At 43.4% G+C, this 17,130-nt stretch overlaps 1 protein-coding gene across 2 annotated transcripts in view; it reads right to left on the bottom strand.

Moving 5' to 3' along the window:
- The window catches only part of PDIA2 (protein disulfide isomerase family A member 2), a 709,180-nt gene that overhangs the window by 279,426 nt on the left and 412,624 nt on the right, over positions 1-17,130 (bottom strand). For both annotated transcript variants that reach the window (XM_085632194.1, XM_085632195.1), the window contains exon 7: positions 12,735-12,929. In XM_085632194.1, the coding sequence (XP_085488320.1) occupies positions 12,735-12,929 (195 nt within the window). The remainder of the gene's footprint in view (positions 1-12,734; positions 12,930-17,130) is intronic.

Raw genomic sequence — 17,130 nt, 5'->3', positions numbered from 1 at the left:
ATTGTGAGGTACTGTTTTCATTGGTAAAATGCAGAATCAAAGGTCTTTTGCCGTTGGCTGCAAGGTCTGGATTTGTCTGTCACATAAATGTAAGGAATTTCCCTCACCCAGACTTTGACATTTTGGAGGATATTATGGGAGAGAAAATTAATTGGAATCCACACAAGCCTCACTCACTATGCTGGATTCCCATAGGTGTCTAGTTTACACACATGTCTGGGGTTTAATATCATTTCATAAACTGCTGGGTGTTTTTCCCTCTTCTGTTTTATACATGTTGTACAATATTTAATTTAATTAGAATTGTAATGAGGTGCTTGTCAGTATATATTGCTTTGCATTTGTTAATGTTGACCTTTATTCTAAAGTATATATTTTTTTTATTTATGACAAGGTACTTTCAACATGACTTTTGTAATGTACTAATTGCAAATTCCAATTTTTTCCCTTCATATTCTAAATGTCATGTTTTATCTCTCAACTTGTTTCTAGTGTTTAAGTTATCTGTTAACTTATTATTAATACTTTATTTTCTATGTTACCAATCACTAATGTTACTATACAATGGACATCATTACATTGTTGGGCGGACACCGTAGCGGATTGGAATCGCCTGCCCGTAGGTTGGCAGTTTCGACCACACAATTTGGATGTAACCGCCTGTGGGTGGTCTGAAACAACTATTTTACAAGGGCAGCTTGTGCGGCGGGCTGAAAAGGCCCACAGCACAAGCTCCCATTGTGAAAAGGATGTTTTTAAATACTCCTGCATCCCTCACAGTGCCTGCCATACGGTGCAAGGATGTGTAGGGGTCACCAAAGCTGCCCCCCCAGGCCTCATAGCGGAGGCCGCGAAGGAACAGGGGCCCTGCTAGAGGCCCACAAAGTCACTTTCCGACAGCCATTCCATGTCAGAAAGGCCGACATGGAAAGGCTGTCGGAAAGTGACATCATAATCCCAAAGGCGGAGCCAATGCCAGCTCCACCGTCATAATGGGATTATGAGAAATTCCGAAGCTCTGACGGGATCCTTGAGTTCATCTGAAGTGCAGTGATGGTCCCTCCACCCGATGCATTTGCCCGCCGCATCATAATGCGGTGGGCGGATCGCAATGGCAGATGTCGGGAGGACCACAACCGACGGTCGGTCGGTTGAGGACTGCCCGACATCATAATCGGGTCCACTGTGTATTGTAATGCGGTCTGTGTGTGAGTGACCCCCAGCACAATAAATACAGTGTTTGTTTACTTGAAAATTGGGTTTGTATTTCTCATCTTGATTACGTCTTTTCTATACTTTTGAGAATGGTATTGTTTTCTCACACTTGCTTTTACTTAAAGGTGCTTGAACTGTTCTGAAAAACGTTGCCATATAATGGTGAGGGTGTACATGTATGCTTTGAACATTTACTATGGTCGGCGTTTGATTGTATGAATGTGGGTGCCTTAGCTTATGATGGTGCCTGTGTGGGTATATGATGGTGGCTGTGTAGGCTTCTGATGTTGGGCGTTTAGACCTAAGTTGGTGAGGGTCAGTGTACAAACATGATGGTATGCTTGTGTGAGGATCTGGGTGTATTATACAGTATGGTTGTACTACTGTACCGTTTAATACGCTTGCACAAATTGTCTTGGGTCCACTCAGGCTTGTTTTCAAAACATTTAACTCAACCCTGGGTAGCTCTGGCTTTGAGCAGCAAGGCTTAGTCAAATAAACTAATGTAAGGTATTTAACAGCACTGAACAACAAAATAAGAAAATCACACAACATGCAAGATATCCAACACCATTTTGAAAAATAGATTATATGTTTACAAATTTTGAGAAGCCAAGATAAGCAAAATTCACTGGAGGGTTCTGGAGATTTAGATTTTAAATAAAACGTAAATCTCAGTTCAACTGCGAACAAACTTTGGTAATCGTAAAGTTTGTAAGAGTTGTATTCGGCTTCACTGGCCTAACTACAGAGACCAAATCTGACAGGAAGAAGGTTAGGGGGCCCACTAAGGAGCATATGGACAGTTACCTAGCCACCAACGCGTTCCCCACTCCAGTTCTGAGCTTTACAGCATGTCCGCCATAGACTTCAGTGAGGTGGTCTGATCCTGTGGATGCAGGAGATGGAGGATACTCAAGGATAGTCTGGGTGCTGTGCAGTCGATCACAATGTTGTTGTGGTACTCCTTGGTCCACGGGTCAGGTGGGGCAACTGTGGACACGGAGGTCAGGGTTCCTTAAAGTCCTATTTGAGCCAAGAGAAGGCCTGCTTCTGCTGGGCTACCTGTCTTGATCTACAGGGGTCCCAGCAGTATCGTATGGTGGAGGCTAGTGTCCCTCTGGGATGACCAATCTAGGCTCAGATGACACTCCAGGGTCTGGCAGGCTCAGGAGAAACTTTTGGCCACTGAGGATTGATCTCTTGGGGTACCCAGTGGCAGTCAGCGGCCATTCTTCAGGAGTGGCTACTGACTTCCGAGTTGGGCTACTTTAGCTTTGATAGCTCTGGTGCTGTTTCCAGGGAGTCAGGCAACTGATCCTGGGAGTCATGTCTTTGGTCTGGGGCTTGGGGGAGACTTTTCCTCAAGCCAGGAGCCACAGGAACAGTCCTCTCTTTGCTAGAACAAGGTGTGTCAAGTGCAATCCAGAAGACGGTGCAGCCTCTCTTTGCCAAGTCCGGGGACAGCAAGGCAGTCCTTCTTCAGACTTACTCCAGTGTGGTTGTGATCTGATGTTCAAGGTGCCAAGGGTGCCATATTTATGCCCAGAAAAGTGCTCTGAGGGGATAATGCAGTCACTAGCCAATGTGCTACCAGGATCCCTCCTGCCCTGTGACTACTTCCAGCTATGTGTGACATCTAGCAATTCCAGAGTGCACTATTCTGCCCACTCACAAGATGTCTGAACCCTTCTTCAGATGTTAGGAGCTTGGCAGGTGAGGTACCATTTTTATTGGGAGATGTAGGGGATTGCTGAGTGGGTAGAAGTTTGAGGTTTTCAATGGATTCTGGGTAACAAAACCTGGTGATAGCCACAGAAGTCACCCCATCCTGGATTCCACTGGGTGTATATTTTCAAAAATGTACAGGTTTGCTAGATTTCCTAAAGTGCCGGATAAGCTAGAGTCCAAAAACCACAGCTAGGCACACCGCAGAAAAAGGGTCAATTTTCACTGGAAAAAAGTGATGTGCCCACATTGCGTTTGGGCCATTTCCAGTCGCAGGCACTAGGCCTACCCACACAAATGTAGTACCATTTCTATTAGGAGACATAGGGGACTGCTGGGTGGGTGGAAGTTTGTGGCGCCCCATAGTTTCTATAATTTTCCATCACAGAAAGTTGAGGAAAATGTGTTTTTTGTTTTATAGCGTTTGAGGTTCGCAAGGGTTTCTGGGTAACAGAACGTGGTGAGAGCCACAGAAGTCAGCCCATCCTAGTTTTCTTTGGGTCTCTAGTTTTCACAAATGTACAGGTTTTCTAGGTTTCTCAAGGTCCCAGCTGAGCTAGGGTCCAAAAACTACAGCTAGACGCATTGTAAAAAAGGGGTCCGTTTTTGCTGGTAAAATGTGATGTGCCCACGTTGCGTTTTGGGCCTTTTCCTGTCACAGGCACTAGGTCCACCCACACAAGTGAGGTACCATTTTTTATCGGTAGACATAGAGGAACGGTGGGTGAGTTCAAGTATGTGGCTTCCCACAGTTTCCAGAACATTCCATCTCAGAAACCTCAGGAAAATGTGTTTTTTTAATTAAAAAGATTGAGGCTTGCAAGGGATTCTGGGTAACAGAACCTGGAAAGAGCCACAGAAGTCAACCCATCCTGGATTACCCTGGGTGTCTAGTTCTCCAAAATGTATAGGTTTACTAGGTTGTACCAAGGTGCCAGCTCAGCTAGGGTCCAAAAACCACAGCTAGGCACATGGCAAAAATGTTCAGCTTTCACTGGAATAATGTGATGTGCCCACTTACTATACAAATCAGCAAAGAACTGATTAGAGTGCATGAAAATAATAGGTGGAAACATTTCACGCACAACATGTCGTAACACAATAATTGCAAAAGTACATACAAAGACAGGTAGAAAATATGTCATAAAATCATACATGCAAAGAAAAAACAGATAAAAAGTGATAGGAATACACTCACATACATCATCTCCCTTTGTAATCAAACAAAACACACACTCTACAACACCACAAAACCACAATCCAAACCCTGATATTACAAAACATGCCCGCTGGCCAGGCTAACATAATAGTGCTACATAGGGCACCGACCTCAGGGCGTGCTAGGGAACCATCCAAACAACTGCAAAAATAACTTAGTAAGCGTGCGACCCCACTCCACATCAACCATACAGCATCTATACTGCCCTTCACCCAAACCCATAGTAAGGGTGGTAAGTGTGGAACACCACTCTACACCAACCATATGGCATCTACACTTCCCTTCACCCGAACCCGTAGTAAGGATGGAAAATGTGGAACCCCACTCCACACCAACCATGTGGCATCTACACTGCCCTTCACCCACACATGCAGTAAGGGTATAAACTGCAATCACAAGTAATATGGCTGCACTCACACTTCAAAATTTGGCTTCCTTTCTGCCCTTCACCCAAACCCGTAGTAAGGGTGGAAAAACGTCAAACTTTGACACTCCAAACACCAGTCATTCTGCATCTACCTTGCCCTTCACCCAAACCCTTAATAAGGGTGGTAACACATTTTAAAATCACATCTAATCTTCAACCTCTAAAAGGTTGGCTAAATCCTGCCCCTGACTCATACCCTGTAGGGAGAGTGGAAAGAACACATCCATATGGCATACTCTCTGCCCATCACCCAATCCCCGTAGGAAGGGAGGAACATAAGAACCATAGGGCCCATATTTCAGGACATTCATAACTTGGCCCCAAGAAAAATTTTTTTTACACGTCAGACCCCAGAAACAGTATGGATAAACACCACACCCTAAATGAATAAACCTATGCAGCACATCAGTAAAAACACACAGACATATAGTATAAATGGCATAGGACATTCGCCCTCAGTAACACTCTAGAACACCGGTGAGCGACCTCTCACTCGAAACTGCTCTTGATAAGCACAAATACACAACTTATATCAAGTGGTAAACACAGTCCGCCACACACAAAAAATAATATATATATTTGACACTGACCATCTCAATTTGGAGCACCGTGCATCCGGAATACAGTGGCATAGAATTGACTACAATAACGCGGAGCACCCAGCAGCCGGAATTTCCACTTAGCCAGTGGATGTCTGACAAACAGGAGTGTTGTTGGTCTTCCAGGTGTCCGAAGGGCAATCGCAACATCAGGCAAGCTCAACGTAGTTGGGACACAGCATAGCTAGTGAAATGAGGTGGCTGATGGGAAAGGTAGTCCTGCAGAGCATATTACAGGCAGTGGATGACACTAGCATTTCAAATTAACTATGATGGCTGAGGAATGGATCAGAGAGAGGGAACAAGCAGCAGTTGATATTTTTAATGATGACAGCACTGGCCATACTGAGGAGGTGGGAAATGAAATCAGACAGCAGTCACAGGCCAATGATTTGAAAAGACATATGCAGCAATTGGAGAAGTTACGAAAACAAGAGATTTCCAAGTGGTGGGAGTGTAAGTCCCTCCAACACTACCTAGATGTAGGTCACATCCCCATGGGACTTAGAATCCTAGTAGCTCCAACATATGAAAAAGCGAATCCCATTATGCTCAAGGAATGGGCAGATAGCATCACCAATTCATCACAGCGCAGGCTACAGATTCTAATTAAATATGCCACCAGCGACCATGAGACAATTCTTGGAAAAATAGACTCTATGCTTAAAGAACTGGAGCGATTTGAGAACAAAGAGGAAATTACGAAGTTGAAATAACAAACAGACTACAAAAATACAAACAATCGATTAAAGAAAGGAAAGTAACATATTTCAAAGAGACAAAATGACTATCAAAAAGGGAGGATATATGTGTTTTCAAAGAGATTAAAAAATATTCGACATCAGCAACTGTCAGTTGCTGTGGAAACATCTGTGACAGCCAGTAGGTATAGCAGCTCTGAAATAAGCTCCGAAGTAGACACAGATCTGGAAGACAGCAACACAGCTGGTGTATCTAGCAGAGAAACGCCATCAGTCATTCAGGAACTGCATTTTTTATGGCTAAACCACACAATGCACCTTGCAAAGAACAAGTGAGCAGGGGAGGAGGAAGAGAAACGGAAAAAATAGACGCTGGGGAGGAAAATATAAAGGAAAATTCCACAACCAAACAATCACGGAATAAATAATTACAAAATCTTATTTTGATAACACAGTCATTAATGTTACAGATATGGGGTTAAACAAACCAGGGATTTCCTTTTAGGGACTTACGTACTGTACTAAAACCAACTTTGAGTACGTTCAGACACGTATAGACCTTTTTCAATTCGTCAGGAAATTAAAACTACAGAAGTATTTCAACAACACCAAGACGACTACAAGAGACACTGCAGACAATGTGCATAAGATGAAAAGCTTGTCTGTCGAAGATATGCCACTGCTCCACAACTTGGAGGAACTTCAAGGAGGAGGACAACCGAACAGCAGATCAGCGAAGACTTGTCGGCAGCTATGGCCCTAGATATCTATAGCAGTATTCGGACCCCATACAAACCTAAATCAATCTTCTTGCCCATCATGCCAAGAGACAGTATAAACATTTTTGCAGAAAATGTGATAAAAGAACTTAAACAATTAGCGTCTCAATCCAGTAAAGAATTCATGCACACAGACCACAACCGCAGGTTGCAATACATGACAGTTATTAATAAAATCAAGGAAAGGCAGGATGTTGTGGTTAGGTGGTCAGATAAGGGGGGGAACGTAGTGCTCTGACCACTAAAGCACACAGGCAACTACAGGACAAGTCATGTTATTGCAGGGTCGGTCCCATGAGCATCCAAGGCATTAAAGAAAAATTCCACACTGAGATGTATAAGTGGAGAGGACTAGGATCAATCTCTAAGCATGAATTTGATTTCTTAAAAACAGATTACCTGGTTAAGCCTCTGTTATACCTTATGCCTAAAATTCATAAGCACGCTACTAACCCACCCGGTAGACCAATAATTTCTGCTATAAAGGGGCTTGTTTGAGAATATTTCTCGTTACATCGACTTCTTTTTACAAGAGCATGTTTGCAAACTTCCTTCATACATCAGAGATACAGGAGATTTCCTAAAAAAGATCTACAATGTCTCCTGGAATGATCGATATGTGCTTATGGCCTTGGACGTCACTGTTCTATACACAAGCATAAACACACTGATGGTCTAAGAGCTCTAACACACTATCTAGGAAGTAGACCTATGCATCTGTATTAACATACACAAATTCTACTTACCATGGCAGAGTGGTGCCTTAACAACAACTTTTTCATGTATGACCAACTTACATATAAGCAATTACAGGGCACTGCTATGGGTACCTGCTACACCCCCAGTTATGCGAATTTACATATGGGCTGGTGGGAGGAGCAGGTACTCAAGACTAACTTTTCCAGAGAATGGACTGAGAATGTCATTCTCTGGACTCGATATATCGACGGTCTTTTCATCCTCTGGAAAGGGTCCCTTGAGTCAGCACATACGTTTGCAAATGAGATAAATAACATCGACTTAAATCTTTCATTTACATGTAATATCAATACGGAACTAAACACTTTTTAGATCTGGAAGTGTTTGTAGCTAATAATAAATTGCATTCCAGAACATACAGAAAGCCCACCTCTGGCAATTCCATTCTTCATGCCAGCAGCTTCCACCCAACCAAACTGAAAGAGAGCATTCCCTATGCGGAATGTTTACGTATGAAACATAATTGTAGTAATGAGGAAGGTTTGGATGGAGCAACAGAAGATCTTTTCAAGAGTCTTATGTCTCGTTGGTATAGTTCTGATGTTCTTACATCAGCTCAAGCAAAAACCAAATCTCATTAAGAGAGAAGATATGCTGTTCAGTCAAAGTAAGACCATCAAGAAAGCCAAACAACCAGGTACACCATGTCTCATTACAGGCTATTCTGCATACCATGCTAAACTTCGCAACATTCTCTACAAAAATTGTAGCATTGTCAGAAGTGATCCCATCATTGGCTCTAACACAACTAGAATCCCCCTTATATCATTCAGGAGGGCCAAATCAATGAGAAATGAATTGGTTCGCAATTCACCCCAGGCCAAGAAAGGCATTGATTGGCGTAGAGTGCACAGGGGTTTGCAAAAATGCTTCAAGTGCAAAGCTCGTTGACATGGCTCCACCATGAAATCAACTTTCAGGCGTACACCTTTTGAAATCAGGGGTACTTTAGGTTGCAAGAGTGTCTTCATAGTCTATGTTTTGGAATGCACTTGCAACAAAAGATACGTAGGGAACACTATACACCCTGTACACATCAGGATTTTGCAACATCTGAGGGCTATGCTAATGATGACTCAAGTTACCCTGTAGCCAGGCACATCTATGCCATGGAGGTAATGCAAAGGATTTATCCTATTTTGTCATCGACACTGTTCCTGAAAGCCCGAGGGGTGCTAATAGACAGCTTCTACTCAGGAGATTGGAATCCGGGTACATACTCCTGTTAAATTCCACAATCCCAAGTGGGTTGAACTCTGATGAAGCTTTATCTGTTCACCTATAGCTCGTTTTACTCTCTTAGATACCAGGTGTTTTGTTTCATTTACTTATAGGCTATCACATTATTTTGTTTATTCACAAGGTTCATTTCCTTATGGTATAAGTAATGTTGGTTCAGCTGTTTCTTTTGAAATGTCTATCAGACAAGGGATATGATTGGGTAGACATCGCATCAACTGTTTAATTTCGCTGTTTCTATATGTTCAATATGAATAGGCCCACTTGGGCGGTATACCTAATGCAGTAATTGCATGCAAAATGATGGCCATTGTTACATGTATTATACATTATATTATCTGTCCAGCGCAAGAACTGGACTGTATTATTGGTGCAACTATTCTTAGCTACTATAGGCACACTTATGAGCTAACTCGGATATAATGTAGCGGCTGGTCTCATCTATTATACAGAATTTCCGTCAGTGTCTCCCCAATATGTCACTTATCAATGTGAATACTGCTGACACCAACTTAGAGTACAAGTACCACCACATTTTCTATTAATATAAACAGACTGATGTTAAGTCTTTAGATACCATTGATTTATGTTTAATTTCACATTTCATTTTTGTACCTTTCACTGTTTTAACTTCTATGTCTATGATGGTATTCGGTTGCTGTGACAACCTTAATGACGCCCGATGTTGTGGTGGTTTAGCTGTTGAAACGCGCCAGGGCCTTCTAGTGAAATACATTCTGGTGTTATATATCCACAGTGTTGGTGCCCATTTCTTGATAGAGGATATCTATATCTATATATCTTGATAGAGGATATATATATGTCTTGCCAATTTCTGTTCTTAATTAGTCACAGCTTGCAATTTACTCCCAGTGTGCTCACCACGTGAAACTGCGACATGTGCTGGAGGCTGCCAGGACAGAGCACTCTCAAGGTGTCCTTCTTCAAATCTCTACTCCGCATTTTGAAAACATCCGCACCTACCTCATTTCCACGTACAAATCATGCCATCAAAGTGTCGTGGCTGAGACTCTTAAATGAGAGCACTGCTTGGGACAAATACGCGCTGGAACACATTACTGCATGCGTGCAACTTGGTCAAACTTAAAACTAGTGAAATTCTACTTTTCTTCTAGCCTGTGCTGCAACAACTGCTTGCGGCTCCTACAAAGTACCTCCTAGAATGTTGATGTCAGTGCTTAAATGCGGCATGACGCTCGAAAACGAAACTGCGGTGCTGTAACTGAGCCTTAAAAGCACCAACTTTATCAAAGTGCTTGACACTAAATGGTGAAAGCAGGACTCACCACAGGACCTCGCAGGCACGCAGACAGGAAAGAAGGTCAAGTAAATACCTTGGCTTTGACTTCTTTGTACAGTATGGCGGCATGCAGACGTGAGGAGCGCAAGGTCACTCCACTCACGTACTCGCTGCCCAACGTCTCTCTACAAGGGACTGTGCTGACGATCTACTCCATGAGCCACCAGAAGATAAGGTAAGGGAGCGCGTACATCCTCAAGGCGTGCCGATGGAGAATTCTTTGTGGGCTAGGGGCGGCACGAGCAGCAGCTTACAGTTGAAAAACAACTTGCACTCCAGAAAGCCGTTACTCGTGGACTTCGAGTCTGGAACGGATGAAAACTGCAGAATCCTCACATTGCCACAGCACTGCAGACAAATTTCATCTGTACCACCTACACTGCCAGAGTTTATGTAATGATGCAGCTGACAGTACACTCATATTCTGTTGGGAGAAACCCACAAGGAGGTGCTGATATTAAAAACCATCAAACTACTAATAAATCTGCTGCCATTTTCTGCAGCCTTGAGAAACTAAGACATAACGCACCTCTGGTCTTGAACAATTCACAGCAGGTCTGCTCTTACCAAGTCCATTTAAAGTACACTTAGAATAAAAATGCCCTGCCTGGTACGCTGTCTGGTAGAACAGGACACTGGTAGGGCTGGAGGCCATATCATCTCTCTCTGTACTAGGTTGCTTAAGTATCCTTTAAAAAATTATTTAAGATGGATGTTATCATCTAGAGCCCCACCAGGAGCAGCCTTCCTGCTGCTCAGCCCATCCTCCAACTGCCTCTCTCACTCACCAACATTCCACAGCATCCTCACACACCGTCATTCCACCATCACAGTCACACTGGCTGAGCAACAGGCATAACAAGCATCCTAGCACAGCTGTACATTTTTGAAAACTAGACTGCTCGTGGGAATCCAGGATGGGGTAACGACTGTGGTTCCCACCAGGTTCTGTTACCCAGCATCTCTGGCAAACCTCAAACTTTGTAAATAGAAAAAAACACCTTTTACTCACATTTCTCTAATGGGAGTTTCTGGGAACTATTGGGAGCCACAAACTTCCACCCACTCAGCATTCTGCTACGTCTCCCAATAAAAATAGTACCTCACTTGTGTGGGTAGCCCTAGTGCCTGCGACAGGAAATGGCCCAAAACGCAACATGGGTACATCACATTTTCCAGTGAAAGCTGACCTTTTTTTGTGCTCTGTAGGTGGAAGTTTGTGGCTCTCCACAGTTTCCAGCATGAATAAAATGTGTTTTTTTTTACAAAGTCTTTCCTTCCTTTCACTTTTCTCTTTCATTCCTAGTTACACACACTTGTGAGTGGAGACATATAGTGCATATTGTACATATTTACATAGGTCTTCTTGCCCAGCAATATCAACCTGTAGCAACATATTTGAACACAATTGGAATAAGGCATCAGCAGTGGAGGCTCCTCTGCTAAGGCGAAGGAACATCGCCCTACTGCTTTAGGAGCAGTGCAGTGGAAAAATAACATGATAACCTGGTTATTATCATTTTATTTTGCAATACGGGTCGGGTTAGGGCGTGCAGGGCTGGGGTTACAGGGGGGGGGGGGAGTGGTTGACTCACTCCAAGTGCGCATGACTGCTAGGCCAAATAGTCCTGCACACTTTGCATCTTCCTTACCAGGCTTGCTTTACACAGCCTGGTGAGGAACATGCAAAGCCTCCTAGTCCCCGTCTGAACGCTGAACCACTGAGCTCAGACCAATCACAACTCTGCATTGCAGCATGGTGATTGGCTTAGGGGAGTGAACCTGTGTCCTTCCTGCTTCCTTGTCCTATGGAAGCAGAGGAGAAGGCAGCTAAATGGACCGAAGGGGAGAGACGGCTGGGCGGCAAAAGGTAAGTTGATTTTTCTTTTTGTCTCCCAGCTCCCTTTCTGTCCCGCCCTGCCACCTCCATTCCCTGCAAGCTGCCACTGGGCATAGGTATATGCATATAGACTTTATTTTGTGATGAGTAGTCACAAAAGAAGACATGCAGTTGTACATCCTTGTACTAATGCACACTATTAACCAAAACAATGTTACATTATGCTTGTCTAAATCCCACTCAGGGGCGAGAAGTGCGTGTTCCAGAGCATGGCTACCATGAACGTTCGAAAAACCCATACAGTTTCGAGTGTGTGGGTGTTCCCAAACTCCTCTCCACCATCTTTACATTCTAGATGTGTTCTGAGATAACCTTCCTACCCTGGAAACATTTGGAAACTCACTCCTGTCAGGGCATGAGTAAATTCCTTTTTAGCGTATGACAGCTATGAGGAAGACAGCACCCGCAAAATTAGTTGAGGTGAAGGGGAAAGTTGTTTTTCATGAAGGAAAATCTTTTCCCTGCGGAGATTTTTTTTTGGTGATATTGCACAAGCTATTGTATTTGTACATATTGCACTCCCGGTAATGTGCTTAGCGCAGGCAGATATGAAGAAATACGGTAAAGATTGCACTACTCAGCGACATATTATTATGCCCAATTATACTTCTGGGGACTTTCTGCTATGTGTCTTAGGGTAATCGCTCGTCAATCCTATTGACATTTTCTTGGGACTGGTCTATTGAAAGGAGCTAAGGCTTCTTTTAACCACACATTAAACTGATCTATAAAAATATAAAAAATGTTAATACTAAGAAAGACCCCAAGGTTACAATGTTGATGAAATAACATACTGTGGTGATGCTGACCCTGAGAAGGAATTTTTGACAAGTGGGTAAGTTCCTACCTTCAGTTTCCCACTCAGGACATCTAGGCAGAAAGATATGACAGCCTCTGTTGTAAATTCTTTGCCCGGCATGGCAAATTTCCGTACAGTCTCAATATTGATGAATCGGATAGCGGGCACATTGTCACTGTTAAGACCAAAGTACTGAAGAACCTCAGCATGCTCCCCATTCGTATCGAGGAGAACAAAAAGGATCTGCGGAACACAAACACAGGCAAAAATATAACAATCTGAAACAAATTTGCGATACACAATAGCATGGTGCAAATCTGTTAAAAAGGTAAGCTATGCTACAGCCGACACAGAAATAATGGGCAAGCATAAATAAAGTATTGTTGGAATCGCTGTGCTTTGTAAATGCCAAAGTGCAGGTAATTGTGTGCGAAAAGATGCAACATCTTCAGAATTGTAGTGAACAAAAAACCTACCTGCTTTACATTTTAGGTTAAATAATGTGCAGAATGAGGCAGGAGGCATGCAGAAAGAGGAAGAAAGGTACAGAAAGAAGCAAGAGAGGCGCAGAAAGAAGCAACAGAAGTGATGAAAGAGGAAGAGGAGCAAAAACTGTCTTGGCTCCAATCAGGCTTGTTTGCAAAACCTTTAGCTCAACCCTGGGTAGCTGTGGCTTTGAGCAGCAAGGTTTAGTCAAAGAAACTAGTGTAGGGTATTTAACAGCACTAAACAATAAAATAAGAAAACCACACAACATGCGAGATATCCAACACCATTTGTTTTTAAATAGATGTTCTTTTTTCAATTTTTTAGAAGCCAAGATGAACAAAATTCACTGGAGGGTTTTGGAGATATAGATTTTTAAAGAAAACCTAAATCTCAGTTCAACTGCAAACAAACAGTGGTAATCGTAACATTTTTAAGAGTTGTTTTTGGCTACATCGGCCCAACTACAGAGACCACATTTGACAGGAAGAAGGTCAGGGGGCCAATAAGGAGCATATGGACAGTTACCTGGCCACCAAAGCATTCTCCAGTCCAGTTCTTAACTTTACAGCACTTCAATGAAGAGGTCTGATGCTGTGGATGCAGGAGATAGAGGATACTCAAGGATGATCTAGCGACTTGGGGCCCACTACCATCAGATACGACTTCGAGAAATTAACCGCCAGATCAAAGTTCCCATGAAAGACACATATCTATCCAGAAGCAGGACCAGCTCCGGAGCGGTCTGAGCCACAAGGACTGCATTGACCGCATATAATAACACAGGAAGGAATCTGTCATCTACCTTCGGGCAATCTGCTGCAGCTGATAACAGCTCGGATTCAAGCCCATTTACGTTCAAAGTAAATAAAAAGGAGGCAAAAATACATCTTTGACGCATGCCCAAACTGGTCAGGAAAGGGCAAGTACAGGCGGAGCCCTGAGAGAAATGGACTGAGGCAGAGGTCCCTGAGTGCAGATTGGCTAGAAGGGTCATGATACTTAGGTCTATCCCCATCCCGCTAAGCAGGGTCCAAAGGTTTGCTCGATTCACCCTATTGAAAGCAGATGTCAAGTCCATAAAGGCTAAATGTATAGATTCAGACAGAGCCACAGCAAATTTATTAATGATCAAATGGAGGTCCACGCATTGGACTGAGGTGAACCTCCCTGCTCTAAAACCATACTGAACATCTCACAGGATGTTATTCTCCTCTGCACAGTCACTTAGCCGATTCAAGATCACCCTCATCAGCACCTTGACCGTTGAGTCTAGTAACAATATTGGTCTATAGCATTGTGGATTATCTTTGTCCCCCATCTTAAAGATAGGAACAATTACAGCAGTAGACCAAGAAGGCAATGTCCCCACCCGGGTGCCGCATTCAACACCTGTGTTACTTGTGGAGCCTAGACTTCAATATTAGGTTGAAACAGGTCTGGCGGGATACTGTTGGGGCCCGGGGGCCTTGTTACTCACCAATGCAAGGATATCCTGTCTAACTTCCTCTAAGGTTCAAACCACTGGGTCACAAACTGTGGCTGAGCTAGCAGAAGTTTTTTTGCCCCCACATACCCACTGATTATACACACCCTCAAAATGACCCACCCATTGGTGCTCCGAAATGTGAGGGCATAAAGGTGGCCCCGCAAGAACCGCAAAGCAAGGCCTATTAATTACTCTCCAAAGGAGAGAGCTGTCCCTCATCTCACAAGCTTGATAAAGCTCCCCCCAGGCCAATTCCTGTAAATTATGTTTACAGGTAGCATGGGCCACTCTATAGGCCCAACTGCAATCACTAAAAGCGCTAGGTATATTATTAAAATGAGTAATGACCAATATAGTGATGTGGAGACAAAAATTATATCATTAAATGTGCCATATACCCTCCCTTTGAATGTTGGGCGGATTACAGGGTCCTTAGAGTTCACCAATTTCTCCATAGTGAATGCCAGATTTTGACCATCCATGAACTCATTGAGCTTGTGGCCTTTATGTGAGTGTTCAAAATGTAGCCCTTCTCTCAGCAGACAGCTACTATTTGGTGCCTCACCTGTCTTGTGGGAGTTACATACGTGGCAATTAAAATCTCCCAGAATAACTGTTAAACCTTGTCTGTCACCCTTAGCAGGGATGGAGCGCAAAAGGTGATCCAATTGCTAAGGCACCACCGGGCTCAGAACTATCACATTTACTATTATAAAATGTATCAAAAACCACTGAGAGGGACCCAGAAAATGTTAGTTGAAACCTCTGGATTGAGGGCACATCGTTTAGTCCCTAATAATACATAGGATCTACACGTTTTGAAAACATAAACTACGGGATTGGTGTTTAGACACCCCCAAAGCATATGTTAGCCTTTAGACCAGCTAGCTCACGACAACCCTTGATCCTTCAGGGAGCGTGAAAACAGTCCAGTACTTTTCGCTCAGTCACTTTGTGCTCACTGGGTCTCAGAGAGCTACACAGAATAAACGATGGGGAAGTTTTCAGTAAGCATTTATTGTACCAGCGTATTTCTAGTATAATACACCTTTGTTGCCACAATCATCAGACAGAAACAGATGTATAAGATTACAAGCACCAACAGAGTAAATAAAAGTTAGAATTCTACCATGGTGCTAAAACAGTGAATATATGCAGGCAAATAGATGCATGGCAGTAATCAAGCATACTCCTAAGATGCTAACCCTATCTAAGTGTACCTGGAATGTATGTGGATGTAAAGCTGAGAATCCCCTAGGAAAGAGCCAACCCCATTAACTGATGGGAGAGAACGAAGGACCCCGCCTTGGTCTCGAGTTGGACACCATGCAGGGGATATCTGACCACTGCGTGCTGGAGTTTCTGCTTGCAGGAATCTCAGCGTCTTGTGTCAGCATAGAATCTTCTCCTCCTGTTACCCAGTGGTGAAGATGTGGTTCTTTTATACCCAAAAAGGTGCCCTTAGGGGTTCTACCTAGATGTGTAATAGTACTGTGGGCCTGTCATCCAAGGATGATGATAGCGGTGACTTTTGTACAGAGTTATTATACAGAAAATATATTAATTCTGCTGTGTATGTCCTGGGCAGGGGATTAAGATTCAATACTAAGAATCCTCTTGCATAATAAATGAGGCTAGTTTTCGGGAAAAAAAACTCAACATTTATACACCATATAACTAGGTAAATGTCAGCGCCAGAGCCGTTATGCAAACCACGGTAGGACAATGTAGGTAAAAGGTCACACAGCTACCAAGGCCTAGATCGGGGTACATTGGGGCTCACAACAGTGCAACTGGAGATCTGATAACATAATCAAGCCCCCCTCAACCTACCTTCCCTTGAAGGTATGACTGGTTCAAAGTAGGTCGTGTAGCCCTCAAGGTAAAAACTATTTTCAATTTCCCAGGTTTCTTGAAGACATATAATATGGAAAAAGTTTACAAATTGGACCCACCTTGAATCAGGAAACTTGGAGGAGAGGGCGGCGATGTTCCAGGACAACAATGTGTGACCTTTTAGAGACCGAGTGGGGGTTGCTGTGGGGGCCCCGACCAAAAGGTTCCCGGGGCAGTGATCAGGGTCACAAGAATCCAGTCAATTATAAGATTCCATTCCAGAGAGTGGGGAAAGTCTATCAGACAGTAGGAATAATCTATTGCATATACAATAAACTGTTGCCAAAAACAAAAAAGAACATTCAACTATCACTACACTAGGGTCCAGATTGATCAAACTTTCATGCAACACAGCAAGACATCTTTTTATGCTGCATGAAAGGGAGAAGGCAGGAGTGCACCATGTCTACCAATATATGGTGCATTCCTGTCCTCACCTTGTGCTGTGGCACAATGTGCTGCCTTACGCCAACTCAGGAAACCTTGCGCCATTGGCAAGGATGTCTGCGATGTAGGCAGGACTGTTTATGTGCAGTAAAGGACACCTTCCTTCCCAAAAACAATACTCAGAGG

Source organism: Triturus cristatus, chromosome 10 (assembly GCF_964204655.1).
Source record: "Triturus cristatus chromosome 10, aTriCri1.1, whole genome shotgun sequence".
Taxonomy (NCBI): Eukaryota; Metazoa; Chordata; class Amphibia; order Caudata; family Salamandridae; genus Triturus; species Triturus cristatus.
This window is presented reverse-complemented; position numbering and strand designations above follow the sequence as displayed.